This window comes from Cydia strobilella, chromosome Z (genome assembly GCF_947568885.1).
Source record: "Cydia strobilella chromosome Z, ilCydStro3.1, whole genome shotgun sequence".
Lineage (NCBI taxonomy): Eukaryota > Metazoa > Arthropoda > Insecta > Lepidoptera > Tortricidae > Cydia > Cydia strobilella.
In genome coordinates this window covers 46,538,912-46,559,773 of record NC_086068.1, presented here as the reverse complement: position 1 = coordinate 46,559,773, position 20,862 = coordinate 46,538,912, and the positions used below count along the sequence as shown (strand labels likewise).

General features: G+C 39.0%; 2 protein-coding genes and 1 long non-coding RNA gene across 3 annotated transcripts in view; 2 read left to right on the top strand and 1 right to left on the bottom strand.

The window, feature by feature from the left end:
- LOC134754981 (uncharacterized) overlaps positions 1–20,862 on the top strand; it is a 245,613-nt gene that overhangs the window by 64,422 nt on the left and 160,329 nt on the right. The gene's annotated exons all lie outside the window — the stretch shown is intronic.
- Positions 4,290–8,404, top strand: LOC134754954 (uncharacterized). Its single transcript, XM_063691442.1, has 3 exons — positions 4,290–4,652; positions 6,503–6,697; positions 8,120–8,404. Exons 1-3 carry the CDS (start codon positions 4,571–4,573, stop codon positions 8,275–8,277), a joined length of 435 nt encoding a protein of 144 aa, XP_063547512.1. The 5' UTR covers positions 4,290–4,570; the 3' UTR covers positions 8,278–8,404.
- Positions 11,719–20,862, bottom strand: part of LOC134754962 (filamin-B) — a 174,490-nt gene continuing 165,346 nt past the window's right edge. The window contains exons 50-54 of the mRNA XM_063691456.1: positions 18,825–18,998; positions 18,069–18,244; positions 17,619–17,780; positions 15,789–15,968; positions 11,719–11,955 (exon numbers count right to left, since the gene is read on the bottom strand). Of these exons, the coding sequence (XP_063547526.1) occupies positions 11,818–11,955; positions 15,789–15,968; positions 17,619–17,780; positions 18,069–18,244; positions 18,825–18,998 (830 nt within the window). The 3' untranslated portion in view covers positions 11,719–11,817. The remainder of the gene's footprint in view (positions 11,956–15,788; positions 15,969–17,618; positions 17,781–18,068; positions 18,245–18,824; positions 18,999–20,862) is intronic.

Here is a 20,862-nt window from a genome sequence, read left to right as displayed (position 1 = left end):
CATTTGAGGAGTTCCCTCGGTTCCTTATAGATCCCATCATCAGAACTGGAGCTTGACAAAAATGTGTCTTGAAAACTTAACTTGCTTAACAAACATAAAAAAGAAGACAAATCGCCAAACGTGAACTATGCGTCATTAAAGAAATCCATTCTGATATTTCTGATCATCATCAGCAGCTCCACTTCATCAAATGTCACTTTTTTAAATGGAAATGCTGGATTTGTTGATGAAAATACAAAAATCACTATATGTATGCCTTTCACATTTGAGGAGTTCCCTCGATTCCTCATAGATCCCATCATCAGAACTCGAGCTTGACAAAAATGTGTCTTGAAAACCTAACTTGCTTAACAAACATAACGAGGAAGACAAATCGCCTAACTTGAACTATGCGTCATTGAAGTTCCGTTCTGATCATCATCAGCAGTTCCACTTTATCAAATGTCACTTATTTAAATGGAAATGCTTGATTTGTTGATGAAAATACTAAAATCACTATATGTTTGCTTTTAACATTTGAGGAGTTTCCTCGATTACTCATGGATCCCATCATCAGAAACGGGACCAATCTGTATGTATATACTTACAATCAAAAAAAGAATTTTCAAAATCGGTTCAGAAATGACGGAGTTATGGAGTAACAAACATAAAAAACAAAAACAAAAAAAACATACAACCGAATTGAGAACCTCCTCCTTTTGAAATCTTGAAGTCGGTTAAAAATATGGGTGAATATAAAATTTGTCCAAAGTTGAAACATTGATATGTAGATTTGTACTTAGCGCCACTTGCACCACCCCACTAACCCGGGGTTAACCGGTTGGTTATTAACCGGTGGCCCTTATACTAGCTGCAATTGGGCTTACCGATCTTTTCAGTCAACGTCCCAGGCCTCTGAATAGAAGCAATAAAATGAATACAAATTCAACAACGGCTATACATAGCTATCACAAGGTATTCACTATTCAGATGGACCTTGACACATTTATAGGTATAGATCGAAGATAAAATTTCATTATGTGGAGGCATGCCTTTTGTAGACACGGGGCGCGCCTAAGACCATGGATTCACCAGGTTGGTCGACTTGTCTCAGCTATATAGGTATGTATATTATCATGTCAGGATGGCTAGATAGGCTATTGTTTACACCGAAAAGGAACTTGTGAATAAACCATTCGTTTACGACGACGTAAACTTTATGCAATACTAAATGTAGAGCTTCGACAACAATACCTAAGTTCTGTAACACAAGTAGGTAGGTAGGTACGTCGCATTTAGCGGAAAGACATGGTTTAATTACTAAGACAATCCATTATCGCAATCCGTGGTCCTAGACGGTTCAACAGGTCACACTGACTGCTCCTTAAGTGGAGCGTGACAAAAGGAATTAGTATGTAAGTATAAAAGCTGACAATTAGAGGCACCCTGTATAAAATTACATATGTTTCTTGGTTGTATTGAAACTAGTTGTAAGCAAGCCGACAACTAATAATACGAACACCATCTGGCGAATCCGCGTTGATGTATGTATGCCAAAGCAAACCGTTAGTACTTGCCGACAGTTGGACTATTTTCGTAAAGGCCATGAACCTCATCGTTTTACAACTACTGGCATTACCTCATGTACAAACAAACAAGTAGGTAACTTCTTTATACAGGCTGGCCGAATAACAGGTACCTATACACTTAAGTTTTGTAATTTTATTCTATGAAATCGAAAAAATATTAAGTAGGCAGGTACTTATTCCTTGTTAAATATAGTGTTTAGGGTCGGCAGTTAAACATGGAAAGTAATATCAGACAAATGTCCACCTCTAGCAGCATGGCAGATGTGAACCCTTTTTTCATCATATTTTCATACATTTCCTACGTTATCTCAAATACAAATATCTTTATTTCGCTTTAAAATGTGGTACAGGAGATGTTTTAAAAATATATCGTGGTCACACACATTCCACCAGAAACTGGCGGCACTCAGTGACTGTGTCTCGAATATTTTGTTTTAATTGCTGAAGGTTCATGTGCCTGTTAGCATAGACACGTCCCTTTAGATAGCCCCACAGAAAAAAGTCAGGAGGTGTTAAATCAGGCGATCTTGGGGGCCAATCTTGGGGCCAATCAATGTCACCTGTTCACGAATTTTCCGCAATTTTCTTAGCGTTTCCGCAATAGGTACATGATTGGGTTGAGTAAAACGTTTTAATAATTAAAACACGTTGTTCCGTCATAAAACGCTCCATAACAAATTTGCCGTATCTACACAAAGTAATTTTCATGGAACAACTGTCATATTTACCGCCAAAACAAAATGGCGGCAAAAAATAAGAAAAACCGGCCAAGTGCGAGTCGGACTCGCCCACCTCGATTGGGTTGAGTAAAACGTTTTAATAATTAAAACACGTTGTTCCGTCATAAAACGCTCCATAACAAATTTGCCGTATCTACACAAAGTAATTTTCATGGAACAACAACTGTCATATTTACCGCCAAAACAAAATGGCGGCAAAAAATAAGAAAAACCGGCCAAGTGCGAGTCGGACTCGCCCACCAAGGGTTCGGTACTTTTTAGTATTTGTTTTTATAGCGGCAACAGAAATATAGTTTGTCAAAGGACTGTCTCATTTTAAACATAGACAGAGAGAATCATACTATCTTTGTCTTACACTAGTACTAGCACCCAAAAGAAAGGGATGAGTATAATTTTCCAGATTGTTACTGACTGACAAATTACCAATATACATATAATACATCATCTGTGAAAATTTCAACTGTCGAGCTATTACGGTTCATGAGATACAGCCTGGTGACAGACAGACGGACAGTGGGGTCTTAGTAATAGGGTCCCGTTTTTACCCTTTGGGTACGGAACCCTAAAAACAGTTGTAGGTATACCTCCAAGTTACAAGCAGGTACTTACACCTATCCACAGTGTTAAGGCTGGCGTTCACTAGACTCGCCGAGGCGAATCGAATCGAATCGCAATAATTCGCCTCCTATATTTTGTAATGCAACTGCGTCCATTGACGGGCGCGCCGCGGCTCTTCGCCAATGGACGCAGTTGCATTAGAAAATATAGGAGGCGAATTATTGCGATTCGATTCGATTCGCCTCGGCGAGTCTAGTGGACGCCAGCCCTTATACGTACGTTGTAGGTACTATTAGGTTTGGAAGTGTGTACGACGAAACCAAAAGGAGATGGGATTGTTGTTGGTAATTTTATTTTAATATTTTCGTCACCCTTCTTGATTATAGAGGTTGTTCTTATTTTTAATAATACTTAGCCGTTTTTACACGCAGGAGTGTAATGGATTTCTTAAATAATTTCAATAAATCATGCAAACTACGGAGTTCCGTCATTAGTTACAAAAATAATTTACGTATATATTGCAAAAAAATACGAATACGTTTTCTTGCATTACCAATTTAGTTAAGGCTATAAAAACCGTACTTTAAACATTTCCCTGCGGTTGCATTCTAGAGGAGTCTGGGGTCTGTTTAGGCAACCTAATGACAAGAATTAAAACAGGCACTGCTATTTGCGAAAGCGATTGCCATCAGACCTTCCAGCTCAGGAAGGAATCTATTAGCCCTTATTAAATTTTCCCTCACCAGAAAGACTTGTAAATTAAATATCCAATTATATTTCGTACACCAGTTCCATGAACTCGGGACATTCAATTAATATTTATGTAGGTATATAAGTAATTGGATCTATTTACCGCCCAGTTCCGTATTGGAGCTTTTAAATTCCGTACCACTATATATACCCGACCTTGGAACTTGAAAATTGATTTAGGTACCTACTTTGACTACTTATGTAAGTAACTACTTTAACTACTTATGTGAGTACCTACCTAGTTTTATTAGGATTGTAACTAAAAACTACGCTCAAGTTTTTGTGAGATAAATTTTCAAAAATCGCAATGTTTCGAATTTCATTATAACTAAAACACCTTACATATTTTATTTCGGTCGATCATAAACTATAACTTTGAATATATAAAGGTAAGAATTCATAACATTTCAGTTGAAGTTGTATCTTGCTTATGTTTGCCTAAAGAAAGTAGAGTATTATAGAGTATGAATGAATACTGTAGGTACCTACTTTTGTCAATGTTTGATCATAATTAGCAGGCCGTGCCGTAGATGTTGTTCGCGTGCCTACATTTGGAAGGTTAGGCAACTATTTTGCACAACATTAGGCAGAGTATCGCCAGCACCAACGTGCCACTTATATTTTATTCTCTCCGTCGATCTGAGTTCATCCAGTTCTTGTCCCGCTGCGCTGTAACCTTTACCATACACACTATACAGACCGCTTGCGACGCGCGCAATATGAAACAATCTTGCCTAGATATCTAATCTTTTCACAAATACATTAATTACCTATATCTTATAAATTGAACAGTGAAGATATATGTAGATCGTAAACAAGTGATAAAATAAATCAATAATAAGTTATCGGAATTGATTTATGTAAGTACCTAATGTGGAAGATTAGAGGATTAAGAAACAAGATAATGTTTTAAGGTCACGGTGAAAATAATTTGAATGAATTAAGTAAACTACAATGTGGCGGGTTGTTCTATATTCTAGTGCAATTATTTTCATTTTGGTGAGTCATCTTGACACTGCCCCAGTTTACCCAAACTGTAAGTATCTTCGTCTTGTCTAGGTTTAATGTGTGTATTTTGGGAACACCTACTTAATTACTGGACTTACTTAATAACTAACTTTTCACTTCTCATGCTCGTAAAGTTCTCCTTAGATGTAGGCTGCACAAAATGCTACTTTTATGCTCTAGTGCACAAAGTAATATTTTTTTAAAGACTAAAACAATCAAATCACTGCCATAGTACACAATAAAACATAATCGGATAATATTGTTATTCCACTTAATTTGGCCCGTTTTTTTTATTAATCCATGTTTTATATATTACTAAATCATTAAAATCTTACAATACAGCATAGTTATTATAGAAATAAACTACAAAATGTTAAAGCCTCCTCCACACGAATTGCGGCGCGAAGCCACGAACGCGAGTGTGGACAGTTAGCTAATCAGCGAAATCGAAACCACACTCGCGTTCGCGGCTTTGCGCCGCGATTCGCGCACGAGTGTGCAGTGAGCTTAAGGTAAATATCACGTGTTAAAAATTAAAAAAAAAGAATATTGGCGGGAAGCTCTTGTTGCGGCTTTGCAATTTGTTGCTTTACGATTGTTATTTTTAATAATGTCGTGGAGTGAGGAGGAAATTACAGTTTCGCCTAATACTTTAATGGAAAGGAAAGCGAAAAATGTTACTGAGCAGTTATTGCCGCAGAAATCCAAACAAAAATATCTTACTGTATACGAAAATTTCATGAGTTGGAGAGCCGAAAAACTAGTCGATACTTTCTCGGAAGGTGTTTTCTTAACATATTTCGACGAATTGTCCAAGAAATTGAAGCCGCCTACATTATGGAGTGTTGCAGGTACGTTGCAGGTGAAAAACGACGTGAATATAAAACCCTATATGAAACTTACATGTTTTTTGAAAAGACTTTCTAATGGGCACAAAACCAAAAAATCAAAGGCTCTCACGGCAAACCATGTGGAAACATTCTTAAACACCACTCCCGATGCTAAATATTTGGCTACAAAAATACGTAATCTTCTAATTGTTCAAATTTCACATTAAAATTTAATTAAATGTATTTTATTTGTTTGCCATTGTTTTATTTTACTCACAATCGAAGTGAAAAGCAGTGTGTATAACTCTGGCACAAACGCCTATTTTTATCCTCGGCTATATTGGTCCTCGCTACCGCTCGAACCAATAAATTGCCACGTATAAATATGACTCGCTTTGTACCCTTGTTGTACAATCTACTATTGGCTGGCTATGCAGCTTTTTAAAATGTTTTGTAACCCTTACCATCATACGTATATTACGTGTACCTACGTAACCCCAGCGAATGGACCAATCATTGCCGGGGCCGGGGGGGCAATGATTGGTCCATTCGCTTTCGACCTTATTTAAAGACAGCGCTGGTGATTTTCCTACTATGAGTTACATATAGGAGGTAACTAACATTTATAGGGCCAATCATTTAGGTAGTTTATATACTCAGGTAGGTAATAAATATAATTTTCACCACACCAGCTCGTAAATGCTCTCTTTATTCTTCAAAAACTGATGAGAAAATTGCATTTGTACAGCCGTTAAATATTACGAAGATGGCATCCCTTGAAAGTAGAAATATTTTCCATCCCGGCGTTGGTATCGTTTGTTTCCCCCACCACACCACGTACTTCGCACCTAGGTACCTAGCCATTTAGCCAATACACAGCCCGGCCCGGCCTTACACAATACAGGTGGCAGGTAGCATAGATCAAAGATGATCCTTAGGCTTATGTAATTCTCTGCATATCACGTCCGAGTCGTTACTTTACTTACCTAAGTAATATAATGCCCCTGTTGAGTTTAATACCTATTACATGAACGATTATTATTCTCAGCAGCGCGTGGGCCGCGGTACACAGTGAGTAATGGGCACGAGATGGCGAAGCCGTACGTGGAGGTGCGGAACGGGACATACCACGGCAGCGGGCCGCGCGAGGAGGCGCGTGCCATGTGCTCGGTGAAGACGCTGGAGGTGAATGCCACTGCCAACGCCACCATCACCAGGAGGCTACATGGAGTCGTTACTTCAAGTAAGGATGAGTTCAGTTGTAATGTTTACTCGATAGCTTTTGTATGTTAGGTATGAACAAATATGAAATTGGCGATTTATATGACAATTATCAAAACGATTTTTTTTGGCTAACGCTATCTATGCACTTTTGCCATCTCAAAGGCTTTGCTGAAAAATTGTCACAGCGAGAATCAATAAAATCTTTGAAGGCCATCTGGACGGCCTCATCCGAGTTGAATTTTTTTCCTTGCATGAAGTTGTCTAAATTCCGAAAAAAGTAGTAATCAGTTGGAGCAAGGTCCGGGGAGTACGGTGGGTGTCGAAGACATTCCAGTCGTAGCTCCCTTAATTTAGCGGCCGTCAGACGTGCCGTGTGTGGTCGAGCGCGGTTGTCCTCGTTTGCGTCACTTAATTCATGCGGTACCCATTTTTCAAGCTTTTTCACCTTTCCAATTTGTTTCAAGTGAATCAAAATCGTTTTATCACACACTTTGCGATGGATCCGCTTCCACAATTGGGTCTCCGGCCGACCACGGGGCATGTTCTGTTGGTCAAAATCTCCAGAACGAAAACGCTGGAACCAAAATCATACCGTATTTCCTTTGACAGTACCTGCCCCATACACATCATTAATCCTGCGAGCCGTTTCTGCAGCAGCAAACTCGTATTCGTAAATAGTCTGTTCGGAAAGTGAAGAGTCGTGGGATTTGAGGGCGTTCCAGTGCTATTTCGTGGTTTTTGCTTTGCTGACAACACTGTTACGTAAAATCTTGATACTTAAATTCCGTTGTCCCGACGTTATTGGCACGGCCGCTGTTGGATAGCCAACCTAATCCTATTAATTAGCACAGGCACTAATTTTCACAGAAGTTAATATCTAATTTGCGTAATCCAACTTTCATTTTAGTACAAAACCAAATAGTCTTATTTAGGTACTAGAGTTAGACCAAGATAAGTCTGCAACAATTTTGATAGCACACGCAGTGCGTTATTTAATACCAGTCGTAATTTGATAGAAGTTTGACGTTAAAAGAACACTTGCACTGCGTGTGCTTATGTGCTATCAAAATTGTTGCAGACTTAAGGCCGTAACACACCATCGCACCGCACCGCGACCTTGGAGCAGTTCTAGGAATAGGTAGTACTGGCGTGGGCTTCCACACTATCGCACCGAACCGTCAAAACAAAACGGTGCGATCCTACCTTACAGACTGCCGCACACCTGCGGCAGTGTTGCCAAGTGTCCCATGTTTCCATGAAAAAAAAAAGAAAAATACCGGCATACTTTCTCAGAAATTTGACCATGCAGAGTTATATTGGTCCGACTCTAGTGAGTATTACACATTTAAAAAACGTTTTTCAATTTGAAGATTACTGTAAAAAAAACTTGTCTGAGCAAAACTAGCCTTCACAAAACTAGAAATATATTTTTGTACGACAGGAGAGCTGCACAGCTCGATCCAGCGGCTAGAGGTGATCATATATGGGCAGATGCAACAGCTGTGGCAGAGCCTGGACGCGTTGCGCGCGCAGCTAGGCGCGCGCGAGCCGCTCCCGGACCGCCGGAGCGTCGTGTTCCGGTTCAAGCCGGAAGGGTAGGCCCATTGGTGCAATGATATACTGTGTCCGGTATAAAGGGGTTATTCCCACTAGTTACCACCAAGTTGTTACCAGTGGTAACTACTGGGATTTTTTTCCCACCTTTTACCACTGGTAACTACTGGGATTTTTTTTCCCAGTAGTTACCACCAAAATTTTGTTAGAGTTCAATATTAATAAAAACAGTATAAATACAGGGTGTTTTTGTACTCACCTGCAATAATATACGGGGTGAATATGTAGGTCGCAAAAAAAATGGACACTCCCATACAAATATCAACATCAGACCAGCCAAAATGTATGACATAGCCAATTTTTTTAGTAAATATTGCTTTAATAAATTATTATAAATTGATTAGTGTTTCATTTCAGTAAACTGCCTTGAAAATGATCAAAAATACTAAAACATGAACTGTAAACTCTTTCAATATTAGGAAATTAAATACTGGCCGGTAAAGCTAATCTATCTAGCTGATTGCTATGAAAAAAAAACGCTCTTTTGTTTAAAAAAAAACTACGGTCATTTCTTTGCAATGCTATTGAGTACGTTAGGGAAAATGGAGAAAATTGAACTGCGCGCCGTTATCAAATACTTGTTTGAAAAAAATTCTACGGACCAAGTCAATTTAGATTTGCGGGACACTTAAGGGTCTAATGCTCCTCCGTATTCGACAGTCGCACGTTGGTGCGCCGAATTTAGACGTGGAAGAACATCGACCATGGACCCCCGCTCCGGACGCCCTACTACAGCAGTAACTGAAGAAATTGTGAAAAAAGTCGAAAACTTAGTTAAAGCGGATCGTCGTGTTACGGTTTATGTTATTGCGGAAAATGTAAAGATTTTAACGAGGAGCGTGCATAATATTTTACATGAACGCTTGGGTATAAAAAATGTATCTGCGCGTTGGGTACCAAGAATTCTTACTGACACGCAAAAACAAACTAGAGTCTTGATGTGTCAAGAAGCTTTGGACCTAATACAGCAAGACCGGGAACTTTTTTGGGCGCGATTTATAACAATGGACAAAACATGGCTCCATCATTACGACCCTGAAACGAAACTGCACTCTATGACATGGAAAAGGCCATCATCTCCAACTCCGAAGAAATTCAAGGTGGGCCCATCTGCCGGTAAGGTCATAGGCTTTGTTTTTTGGGATGGTAAAGGGGTAGTAATGATTGAGTATCTCGAGCATGGAGCTACTATAACGAGCACTTCATATGCCAAACAAATAGCAACATTGCGCAATGAGATCCGCGAAAAATGGCGAGGTAAACTCTCGAAAGTTGTGCTGTTCCACCAGGACAATGCCCCGGCACACAAGTCCGCCGTTGCAATGGCCGCAATTCGTGATGCTAAGTTCGATAATATATCCTTAAGGATCCTCCGTATTCACCAGATCTCGCCCCCAGTGATTTCTATCTATTTCCGAGATTGAAAGAATACCTGAGAGGCCAGAAATTTAAAGACGACGACGCGGTAGTCGCTGCAGTACAAGATTTCTTAAGTACTCAAGATGAGACCTTTTTTAAAAATGTAATTTTAAATTTAGAAAAAAGAAAGCTGTGTATTTATTATGCTAAAAGGTGACTATGTAAAAAATAAAATGACATTTAATAAAAGTTGTTTATAACATACTCATTCTCACTTTTTATTGAACTCCCCTCGTAGGTTAATTTACCAGTAATCGTTAAGACAATCGCACGAAAATTGATATGGATAGGTTAACTAATATCTTTCCTTTAATAAGGCAAGCGTTACCCAAGATACCGCTTAAACCATTCAGCGCTAATCACGACACGTTGTCGTTTTGCATCTACGAAGTATTTTCGCTACATACTACGAAACCCATGTCATCTGGGCACTTTGTCCAGTGTTATCGTGGGTTATATTTTTCCGTAATTATGAAGCATTTCTCGCCTAGTTAGCATTTAGCAACGTAAAGCTAATTTTGTTACTCAAGACACCAGCATGTTTAAGCTCTTTTACACGTACGTTTCTATCTAATGTGGGCAACTGAATTAATCGAATTAAGTGAATTTATGATTTCATTAATCCTCTCGTGCATACAAAATGGCAGTTATAATATTCGACTCTATTGACAGCTCTTAAAGAATTAAGGGAATAAGAAAAGCCAAACACAAAAAATGTAATTAAATTTCATTTATTAACAAATTAGTAACTGAACTGATCAGTAGATTAGCCGGCCGAGCGAAAGAGTACAACGCGCGCGGCCTGGCTATAACAATAAACAAATACCTTCGGTCCTTCGTTAGTTACATTTAGTTAAATGTTTGTAATACTACTAGCTACCATTAATAAATTAAATATTAACAATAAACAAATCTATTATGCAATCTTTTATTTTTTTATAACTATCATTTAGAATTTAAGTGTTAGAGTTAAGAAACTATGGTCCCAAGCAGTTGAAAAGTTATCCCCTCTGACACCCGTCATAGCTTAATACATTTTATTGTCATTTAATTAAAATACATATTTTTGATCATATAACTGACCTTTTACTGGTCGCTTGCCACTTGTAAGTATACACTTTATAAAAACGATTAAAACTCTTATCTACCGGGGAACATATGGATAAAATATAAAGTCGAAATATAATAGTACATTATTGTCGAGGCCAGGAAGTACTACTTGCTGGCTGAGGATTCGTTTTAAACGGACGACCTTGAGAGTCCGTTTAATTGAATCCGAAGCCAGCAAGTAGCCGTCCAGCAGAGTCATATATAGTGCTTTTCTCAAAAATGGCGCAATAAATACAAATATAATAGAAATATTTTACAGAAGCAACGTTCTTATGTATATATTTTCACAGAAAAAAGTAATAAGATTTGCTTTGCCGCCGTTTTATTTTTTAAATTAAAAATAGAGGTGTTTTTTTCTGCTGAAAATACGCCAACCTATTTGAGACATCTAAATAGTCGCGGTACTAACATTATAATAATAAGTACTGATCATCTGTTTAGCTGTTTAATGGACCTATGCCTTCATTTGATATGGCCACTTCAACTTTGGAATTGGAATTTGTATGCAACATTGCAGTCCCGAAATCGAGACTGCAATGTTTTTAACTTTTTAATTTTTTGACTGACCATAAACAACGCACTTCGCGACCTACTTTTTAACCGGCAACGTTGACTTTGCCGTCCATTTTTGAGAAAATGTCTTTTTATGGCTTAAAATACTATCGGATTTAAAATGCATTGAACGGATATAAAGTACTCATTAATATCATTGTAAGTATTTTGTCATTTGACTACTATATCGCTAGTGATACTAGCCGGACGACTAGCAAAAAGTAGTCTCGATATCAGTTTCAGCCGCATCCTCTAAAAGCTACAAGATAAACGAGCGACACTAAACGGTAGCTAATGTTAGCCGCCATTCAACGCGATATCGCGATAGCAAATTAAGAACTCGAGTAAATTTCAATCGTTATACATTATTTAAACATTATAATAATATGAACGCTTAAGCTACTTAATCGTATGGGTTGAGTTAGTAGGTCGGGTGGTGGTGTGTCAAGCGCTGTTGGCCTGTATGTACCGACGGAGCTCCTCTTGCGTATCGAAGATCATGACGGGGAATGGCGAGCCGGGCACGTGGCGGCCCGCCCACCGCACCTCCACGCGGTAGTCGCCAGGTTCCGTGGGGGAGAACTGAACACGAAAAAAAAAACGCTATATTAAAGGGCCTGTCGACTTTACACATGTGTCCGAGTGGCGGAGACCAGCGAGTAGCAAGTAATGAGTGTTTTTTCTTAGAAAAAATACTCATGGTGTGAACACCTGTCGATCAGTGATTAGGTCTCCGCATATAGGAATTTAATTTACACGAGCTCTACATCTGAACATTGTTTGATGGGTAAGAAAATAGCCAATCGCTTTTCGCTTTATCGCTGCTGGTCGGTAGCTGCCTTACATTATGGTTTGAAACGTTTTTCGACTTCCTACATCTACTAATCTATACTACAAGTAAAACAATCAACAACATAAAATATAAAAATAAATAAATATAAGTGTTGTGTTCCTGCCGGTGAGTAAGGTTGCCAGAGCTCGAGGGAGAGGAGTGTTAGGGTCGGCAACGCGCATGTAACTCCTCTGGAGTTGCAGGCGTACATAGGCTACGGAGACTGCTTAACATCAGGCGGGCCGTATGCTTGTTTGCCACCGACGTAGTATAAAAAAAAAATCTTGAACAGTCCATAGCACACAAGTGTGGGATTGGGACTGAATTATTTTCTGTCGCTTATCCAGAGGACTACATTTTAAAATATAAAACAATTCAAGGAACCTTCATGCCAAATTTCAGCTAATGCGGTTCAGTTGTTTAGCCATGAAAAGTTAACAAAGAGGCAGACAGAATTACTTTCACGTTTATAATATTTACATGTACAGTTGTAATGGGATTTATAGACATAAAGCTGATTATTTTTGACTGGTATTGTTACTACTTGGCTTGGAACCGACTTCAAACATATCAGTTGGTAACGCATATACTTAAACACGGAACCCTAAAAAGGATAATATATTATTTCATCCTTTTCGAAGCCGGTTTATCTTTTTTTATAAAAGTTTTTATTTTTCCATTTTTAGTTTTAAGACATTGTTAAGAGCGTGACGCATGAATGAAAAACATAATCATGTTTAACTCTAAATTCGTAAACTTTATTAAATAATCAGAATTCTCCTCGAGTCCGTCTGGGAAATGACTAAATCCATTCTCCGCCCCGCCACTGACCCAATCCCTCAAACCCCCCGATCACACAACCTCACAGCACATCAACCCCTGATCACTGAACCCCCCGACCCTAAACCACCAACCCTTCAACCGCCATTCCACGACCTCTAACCCCAGACCCCTTAACTCCTAACCCTAACCCCCAATCCCTTAACTCCCAACCCCTCAGTCCCCGACCCAACAACTCACCTCCCCTCAACCCCCAACCTCAAACCCCCAAAACACTAATACCCTCTACCTTCACCTCTCACACCTACCCCTCACCTCTCAGTCTCTTTGGTTGTTTCCAACACTAGCTACATCAAAAATCATAATACACATACGAGGGAAGTTCCACATTTCGTCCGTGGTCTTCATCATCAGTAGCCTTACCACGAGTTTGACATTGATATATTCTCTATCGTGTGCGTAACTTACTGTTTATGCATCTCGCTCGTACTGGCATATTAGTGTACAAAGTAACTTACGAAGACGCTAGCGAATATTTAGTGTCAAACTCGTGGTTAGGCTACAGTTGCACTACATCAAATTGGTGGTTTTTGGGAGGAAATGCTCGAGTTACTTTAGAAAACACCGAAATCACCATACACGTGCCTTTAAAAATTGAGTAGTTCCCTCAATTCCTCACGGATTCCATCATCAGATCAAAACCAAAAATGTTACGAAAACACCTTGGAGGTAACTTCTTTCAAACAGAAAAAGAATTACTTAAATCGGATCATGGGTGCCGGAGTAATCGCTGAAATCATTATCATCAAAACAATCATCATCAGCTCCACTTCATCAAATTGGTGGTTTTCGAGAGAAAATGCCCAAGTTGCTTAAGAAAACACCCAAATCACCATACATGTGCCTTTAAAAATTTAGGAGTTCCTCATGGAACCCATCATCAGAACAGCACCAGATTAATGTGGGACCACCTTGGAGGTAGTTCCTTTCAAACAAAAAAAGACTTGTTCAAGTCGGACCACGGGTCTCGTAAGCGCTGAACATCCTACATTAAGAAAAATCATGACTATCATCAAAACAATCATCATCATCAGATCCACTTAATCAAATTGGTCATTTTCGAGAGAAAATGCTCAAGTTGCTTAAGAAAACACCCAAATCACCATACATGTGCCTTAAAAAGTTGAGGAGTTCCGTCAATTCCTCAGGGATCCCATCATCAGATCAGAACCAGATTCATATGGGACCAACTTGGAAGTAAATTCTTTCGAACAAAAAAATAATTACTCAAATCGGACCACGGGTCTCGGAGTAATCGGTGAACATACATAAAAAAAAATAGCCACAACCGAATACAGAACCTCTTCTTTCTATAAATTGAAGTCGGTTAAAAATAATACTGATTGATTCTTGACCTAGTTGGCTGTAGTTAAAAACAGTCACAGTGGTGTCACAAATCTACTGGCTAGACTACTCTTATCAACACGTGTAACAAATGACAAAGAGGCAAATGAAAATAATATATAGGTAGATATATTTTCAATTTTTTACCATAGTAACTAAAACTAGGGCCTAGTTTTCATTGGCCGCCATGAACAGTCTATACTTCGTTTTTTAGCATTAGAAACAGAGTAAACAATCTTGACGTGTCTTTTTATTGAAAAACGCTTTTAGAAAAATAGTAACAATAAGTTATAAAACTATGTTTTTGGCAAAAATTTGATTTTTGGTACAAGCTTTTATCGCTGACTGTACTTTTCTTTCCACAGGCAACTAATACTCATCGAGACAACACTAAAAACCCCAAACACAATTAGGTTGCGTTGTTTTATCACAGAGTTCCGATAAACCTGTCTCCATCATCAGATCAGCTCGATGGTACCATAATATTCATAGTCACCCGACCTACATTTGTATGCAAATTTTCAGCTTCGTCGGAAACCGGGAAGTGAGTCAAATTTAACTTGCAAGATTTGACCCTTACAAACATGTTACATACATACTTACATAGGTACATTGCAAGTTAAACAAATGCTTGTAAAAAGAATGTAAATGATCATATATGCTATATAATTTTTATATACTTGCCGTAACTTATTTTTTTCAAGTGTTTTTGAATAAAAAGGCACGTCATATTGTTTACCCTTTTTCTAATGCTAAAACAACGAAGAGACGAAACGAACGAGAGAGATTTGCTTATCATAAGTGTTAAAACGAGTTTTAATAGTTGTTCATTGTTTATGTCATTACGTTTCTTAAAAGTTCCGTCATCGGTGATATCATCCTGAATATTTGACTTCGACAAAGTAAAGTGTGACATTATTCGGGTTGATTTCTAAGTTTGGAGTAGAAACTTCCAGCGACGTTGTTTATACAGGGTGGCTAAAAAATAAGTGCAATCCCGTTGCCAAGGATGTTTTGGGATTTTACTGAGCAACTTTTACTATGGGACCAACCACGAAATCGCGATAATCACAAAACCTCCCTGGCAACGGGAATGCACTTATTTTTTAGCCACCGTGTATAGTTGGATATTTTGAAGGTGTCCAAATATCTTCCTCCAATTAAGCATTAAAAAAACTTATCTGCTGAAAATGCACTGTTAAGTATGTATTTTTCATGTCACTGTCCTTGGAAATGTTGTATTGACTAGCCTTTGAGGCCAACTTACAGAACACATTTTTGAATTTTGAATTATAAATTGATGTATTCCTGTATTTCAATCATTTTAATCACTTGAATTTGGAAAGCTGTAACGCGGCTTTAAGTTTAGATTTTTCACTCCACAGTATCATGGACCCACCTTGCAGAGAATAGTGCGGTCCTTCTGACTCTCACGCTGCATCTCGACGCGGAAGGCGCCCTTGGGGCCGCGCACGCGCACGGTGAGCTGGCCGGCGCCGGCGCCGCGCGTGTCGCACAGGAAGCGCGACTGGAACGTCGCCAGCACGCCCGGCTCCACGCCCGGTCCGTACACGCGGACCTGAGGACACGTGTTTTTACTTAACTTTAGAACTACTTCATAACACGTTATTTGGGGTTATTCCCACTAGTTACCACCATGTTGTTACCAGTGGTAACTACTGGGGATTTTTTCCCCAACTTTTACCACTGGTAACTACTGAAAAGAAAAGAAGATTTTTTTCCCAGTAGTTACCACCAAAATTTTGTTAGCGTTCAATACTAATAAAAACAGTATAAGTATATGTAGTGCTTTACTCAAAAATTATAAGTCGATTCGTGTTTCAGTAACCTGCCTTAAATGTGATCAAAAAGTAGTCGGGTTTTGCCTGATTTCAGATCAAAATCAGTCAAAAACCGAAAATTTTTGATCACTTATTATTGACCCATTATCAACGATGCTCATATACAACGTTACGCTACGCAGTGCGGCGTAAGCGCCCTCGACAAAAGGTCCAGGTTTCATAGATAACGTCACAATTAATTCAATTTACAATTAATAAGAGCCCCAACTTAAGCTGTCCTACCACGTCGCCATACTAGCTGTATAGAAAAGTGGATCCTCGTTTTAACGAACTAAACTAAAATAATCTGCGACTAGATTTGGAAAAGTACTTACATAGCTATTTAATAAGGTCTCGGAACTAAACCCCGGACACATATAAGACGCAAGTGTGCCAAATAAGACGGCGGCATTAACCAATACATGTATCAGCGCTGGAAGTCACCAGCAATATGCTGAGATGAGGCCATTTCGTGGCACTTTATTCTTTCTATGTTTTCATTATTTAAAATTATATGAAATTTGTCTCGTTTGTGTTTTCAAATAAAAATAATTCTATTCTACAGGGTGGATTTTCTTACTGGGTCAGTGAGGGCAGCTACCAGATCCCGTGCTGCTACGCGAATAGTCTTAGAAGTCCTTCCCTCAATTTCAAATTAATGAAGATTGGCGTTTACAGATTTTGGAAGAAACATACAGGTTGCGAGAAAAAGGTCATATTTGGCAAACTTTTTTTTGATGCCAATCGATTCCATTCCTATCCAGGATCAGAAGCTTGTACTGTACCAAAAAAAAAAAACACGGCTAGAAAGCCACAAAACGAGGAAAACTTTTCCCATACAATATGTATGCAAATGAAAACTTTTATTTGTCACATGCTTTTTTTATGACAATCGATTTCATTCCTATCCAGTATCAAGTTTCCTAGGGGTGAAAAATGTACAGTATACCAATTTGACGCAACATGAAATCCACAAAAGCTTTCATCTTACCTTGCTAAGGCATATAATGTTGATATTATTTTATTTATTATTTATTTGTTAGCCTATTGTGTCCCACTGCTGGGCAAAGGCCTCCCTCTTGTTCTTCCACGCGGGTCGGTCTAGTCAGCCGGTTGTATCGCGGTGGAAAGTCCGTGAGCTGGTCACGTAAACATGAACGTTCGGTGGCTGCCATTCCTCAAACCACCAACGGAGCGGCAGCTGACGTCCACGAGGGTTCATCTTACATAGCCGTTAACCACTATACGAGTTACCGCCCGGGAGGCGATTGGTCATGGAAATCTGTTCCTGCTCGCGGTCTAATATTTCTACAGTGGATTCAAGTGAGCTGCCACTGCTTGGGAGTTTACATGTATGCTGAGGGGTTACTAGTACGAGTAGTACGTACCTTCGAGGGGTCGGGTGCACCGGCGACCTTGAGCATGAACGGCGAGCCGGGCACGTGGTCGCCGGCGAACTGCACGCTGAGCACGTGGCGGCCCGCTTCCGCCGGTTTCACGTTCAGCGTGAACGTGCCGTCGCCGTGCTCGTACAACTCGCAGTACGCCACCTGAACGAGAACACTGCTGTGACATTTGTTTTAGGACAGAAAAATTAATAATAAATGTATTATTATTTATTTTTTAATCCAAATAAGAGATAAATAGGTATGATAGACAATTTATGTAAGGTACTTTGAGGTTTTAGTTATAATAGTTACATTGAGGCCACATAGTAAAATATGCACGGGAAAGTTAAGACAAGTTTTCCGTTAAATAGGAAGTATGACAGTTTTGTATGTGGTGCTCGTCCCGCACCAAGCCTGCCCTCAAGTCCAGAGTAGACTAGCAGTACCCACCTTGTTGGGGCCGGTACAGTGCGCTGTGAGTTCCCCAGGGCCAGCGCGGCGCGTGTCGATCCAGGAGCGGATCTCGCGGCCCACCACACCGCCCGCCAGTCCCGCGCCGGAGCAGACTACGCGGGACGCGTCGCCGCTCTCCGAGCCCGCTGTCACGTTCACCGTCAACGGACAACCTGTATGAGTACATTTATATACATCACTACAAATCCAACAAATACATCCGTTTCAGTCTAAGCTGTATTTAATTTTACAATTTGTGTTCTAAATTACACAAATAAATAGATAACATTTAACTTAAATGTGAATCTGCATTCATCCTTTAAAAATGGAGCCGAAGTTATAAAACTACTTCTTGAGCGTCTATAAAAATATTAGGAATCCCAAAACAGTTCGCTTACGTCTATCCATATTTTGAAGCCTCTTTTAAGACATATATCGGCCCCTGTGGCCTAAACTTTGTTTTTAGGGTTCCGTACCCAAAGGGTAAAAACGAAACCATATTACTACGCTGTCTGTCTGTCTGCCACCAGGCTGTATCTCATGAACCGTGATAGTTAGACAGTTGAAATTTTCACAGAAGATGTATATCTGTTGCCGCTATAACAACAAATACTAAAAACAGAATAATTTTTTTTTTAAAGTGAGGCTCCCGTACAAAAAAAGGTGATGTTATTGCCTCTTTTTGCGTAATGGTAAGGAACCCTTTGTGCGCGTGTTCGACTCGCACTTGGCCGGTTTTTTCATTTACTATACCTTTGACGAGCCGACCCGCCCAGGTGACCCTCAGCTGGTGGTCGCCGGCGCGGCGTGGCGTGTAGCTGGCGCGCCAGAGCCCCGGCCCGGCCGCCACCAGCGCCACCGGCACGTTCTCGCCCTCGGCCGACGTTAGTGACGCCTCTGGGGCGCCTGGCCCGGCCGCGCTTCCATCTGAAACAGAGTAATTTTAAGGCGTATTCAAGTCAGCAAACACTATCAGTGTTGACTGTAGGTTGAGTTCATAATGAAATTGCTATTAGACAGCTTATATACGGGCAAAGGCATATGTGCAACCGTCCGTCACCGTTCATCTCCGTCCGTCATCCATCCGTCAGTCATCATAAACTGTCGCCATGCATGTTCGCTTTTCGGGTAGTATCTAAGTTTAGTTTTTAGGGCTCCGTACCCAATGGGTAAAAATGGGACCCTATTACTAAGACTCCGCTGTCCGTCTGTCTGTCTGTCACCAGACTGTATCTCATGAACCGTGATAGCTAGACAGTTGAGATTTTCACAGATGATGTATTTCTGTTGCCGCTATAACAACAAATAATAAAAACAGAATAATATAAACATTTAAATGGGGCTCCCATACAACAAACGTGATTTTTTTGCTGTTTTTTTTCCGTAATGGTACGGAACCCTTCGTGCGCGAGTCCGACTCGCACTTGGCCGGTTTTACTTAAGTGCATAAATGTTTAAAATGTAAAAATGAGCGCTATCTCGCCAACAAACTGCAATCGCAGTGTGGCGAGGAATATAATTATAAGAAAATTGTTGTGTACTTTGTGATAAATAAATAAAATAAAATAAATCTATTCGTCATCATCCGTAGCTATTCATTCATTCATTCCTTTATAAAACATAGTTTTACATGTCAAATACAGTATTTCATATTTACAACTATTTATATCTAAGTTACATAGCAAAACACATCAGTATGTATATAATATTAGGTATAAGATAATTATGTCGGGTAGGTACAATTATTATTTAAAATTTATTATTTATAGGTTTAAATGATTACAGTAAGTTCATATGAGTATATCATATCACATAATTATGGTTAGTTAATTTCTTATTTTATATTTCTAAAGCTTGGGATTGTGAACCAGTTCAAGAGTGCACGCTATAGTTTTTCAAATTAAATTCTCAATTACATTTTTAATCCTTTTATCCGGGTATTCAAAGTCCGTTGCTGAAATAGTAGATTGTGTCACAAGGGAGCAAAATGACATATTTACGGCGAGGGCGTACAATTGAATCCTGAGCGTAGTGAGGGATTCCAGTGTTAAAGCCCAAGGTGAAAATAATTTTGCTACCATGTGACACATACTGCTTTTCACATTCACCTATGAGGAAATGACATACATATATTAGGTTTCAAAATATTATTATTTCAAGCAAAGATCGATACGGACAAAGTGCCAAAAATATGTATACACCACCTTAGTATATATCATACTTCTGGCATTTTGTCCGTATAGATTTTTCTGGTAACAAATTAGCTCTTACCCCTTTGAACCAAATCTTCGGAAGAACACTATGAAGACTGATATCACTTATATTTATTATTATTAGTGTCGTTACCGGGATGCTGCTTAAAACATCTGACACAGATGAAAAGGCCTATTATTATTGATTTAAACTAAGTATTTACAAATTTATACAGAATACAGAACCGCATAATGCTTTGTGAAATATTTGTACAAAACTTTTTAAATTGCATAGACAAGTATGGCTGCGTTTAAGGAGCCCTAAAATGTCAAAAAAAAAATTAAATTATTAAACTAATGTTTTTTTACGTTTCTTTGTAAATATTACGCTAATTAACTAATTTACTTAATTTAAATATGATATTAATTAATTTAAAATACGTTAATTACATTTATTGTTTCCAATTACAACAAAATATTATTTAAGTTAGAAAAATTGTATGCACGTAATCGATTATAAAGAAATTGTAATCGATTATGTGAATACTAATTTTATATGTCTTTGTGTCAATATTTCATACTGGCAACAAAATGTCCTT

Bases quoted from the DNA above. Each gene is read 5' to 3' on its own strand.
- LOC134754954 (XM_063691442.1), top strand. From the start codon at position 4,571: ATGTGGCGGGTTGTTCTATATTCTAGTGCAATTATTTTCATTTTGGTG. The intron at 4,653-6,502 runs GTAAGTATCTTC...TATTATTCTCAG, and splicing joins TGCCCCAGTTTACCCAAACT to CAGCGCGTGGGCCGCGGTAC. The intron at 6,698-8,119 runs GTAAGGATGAGT...TTTGTACGACAG, and splicing joins ACATGGAGTCGTTACTTCAA to GAGAGCTGCACAGCTCGATC.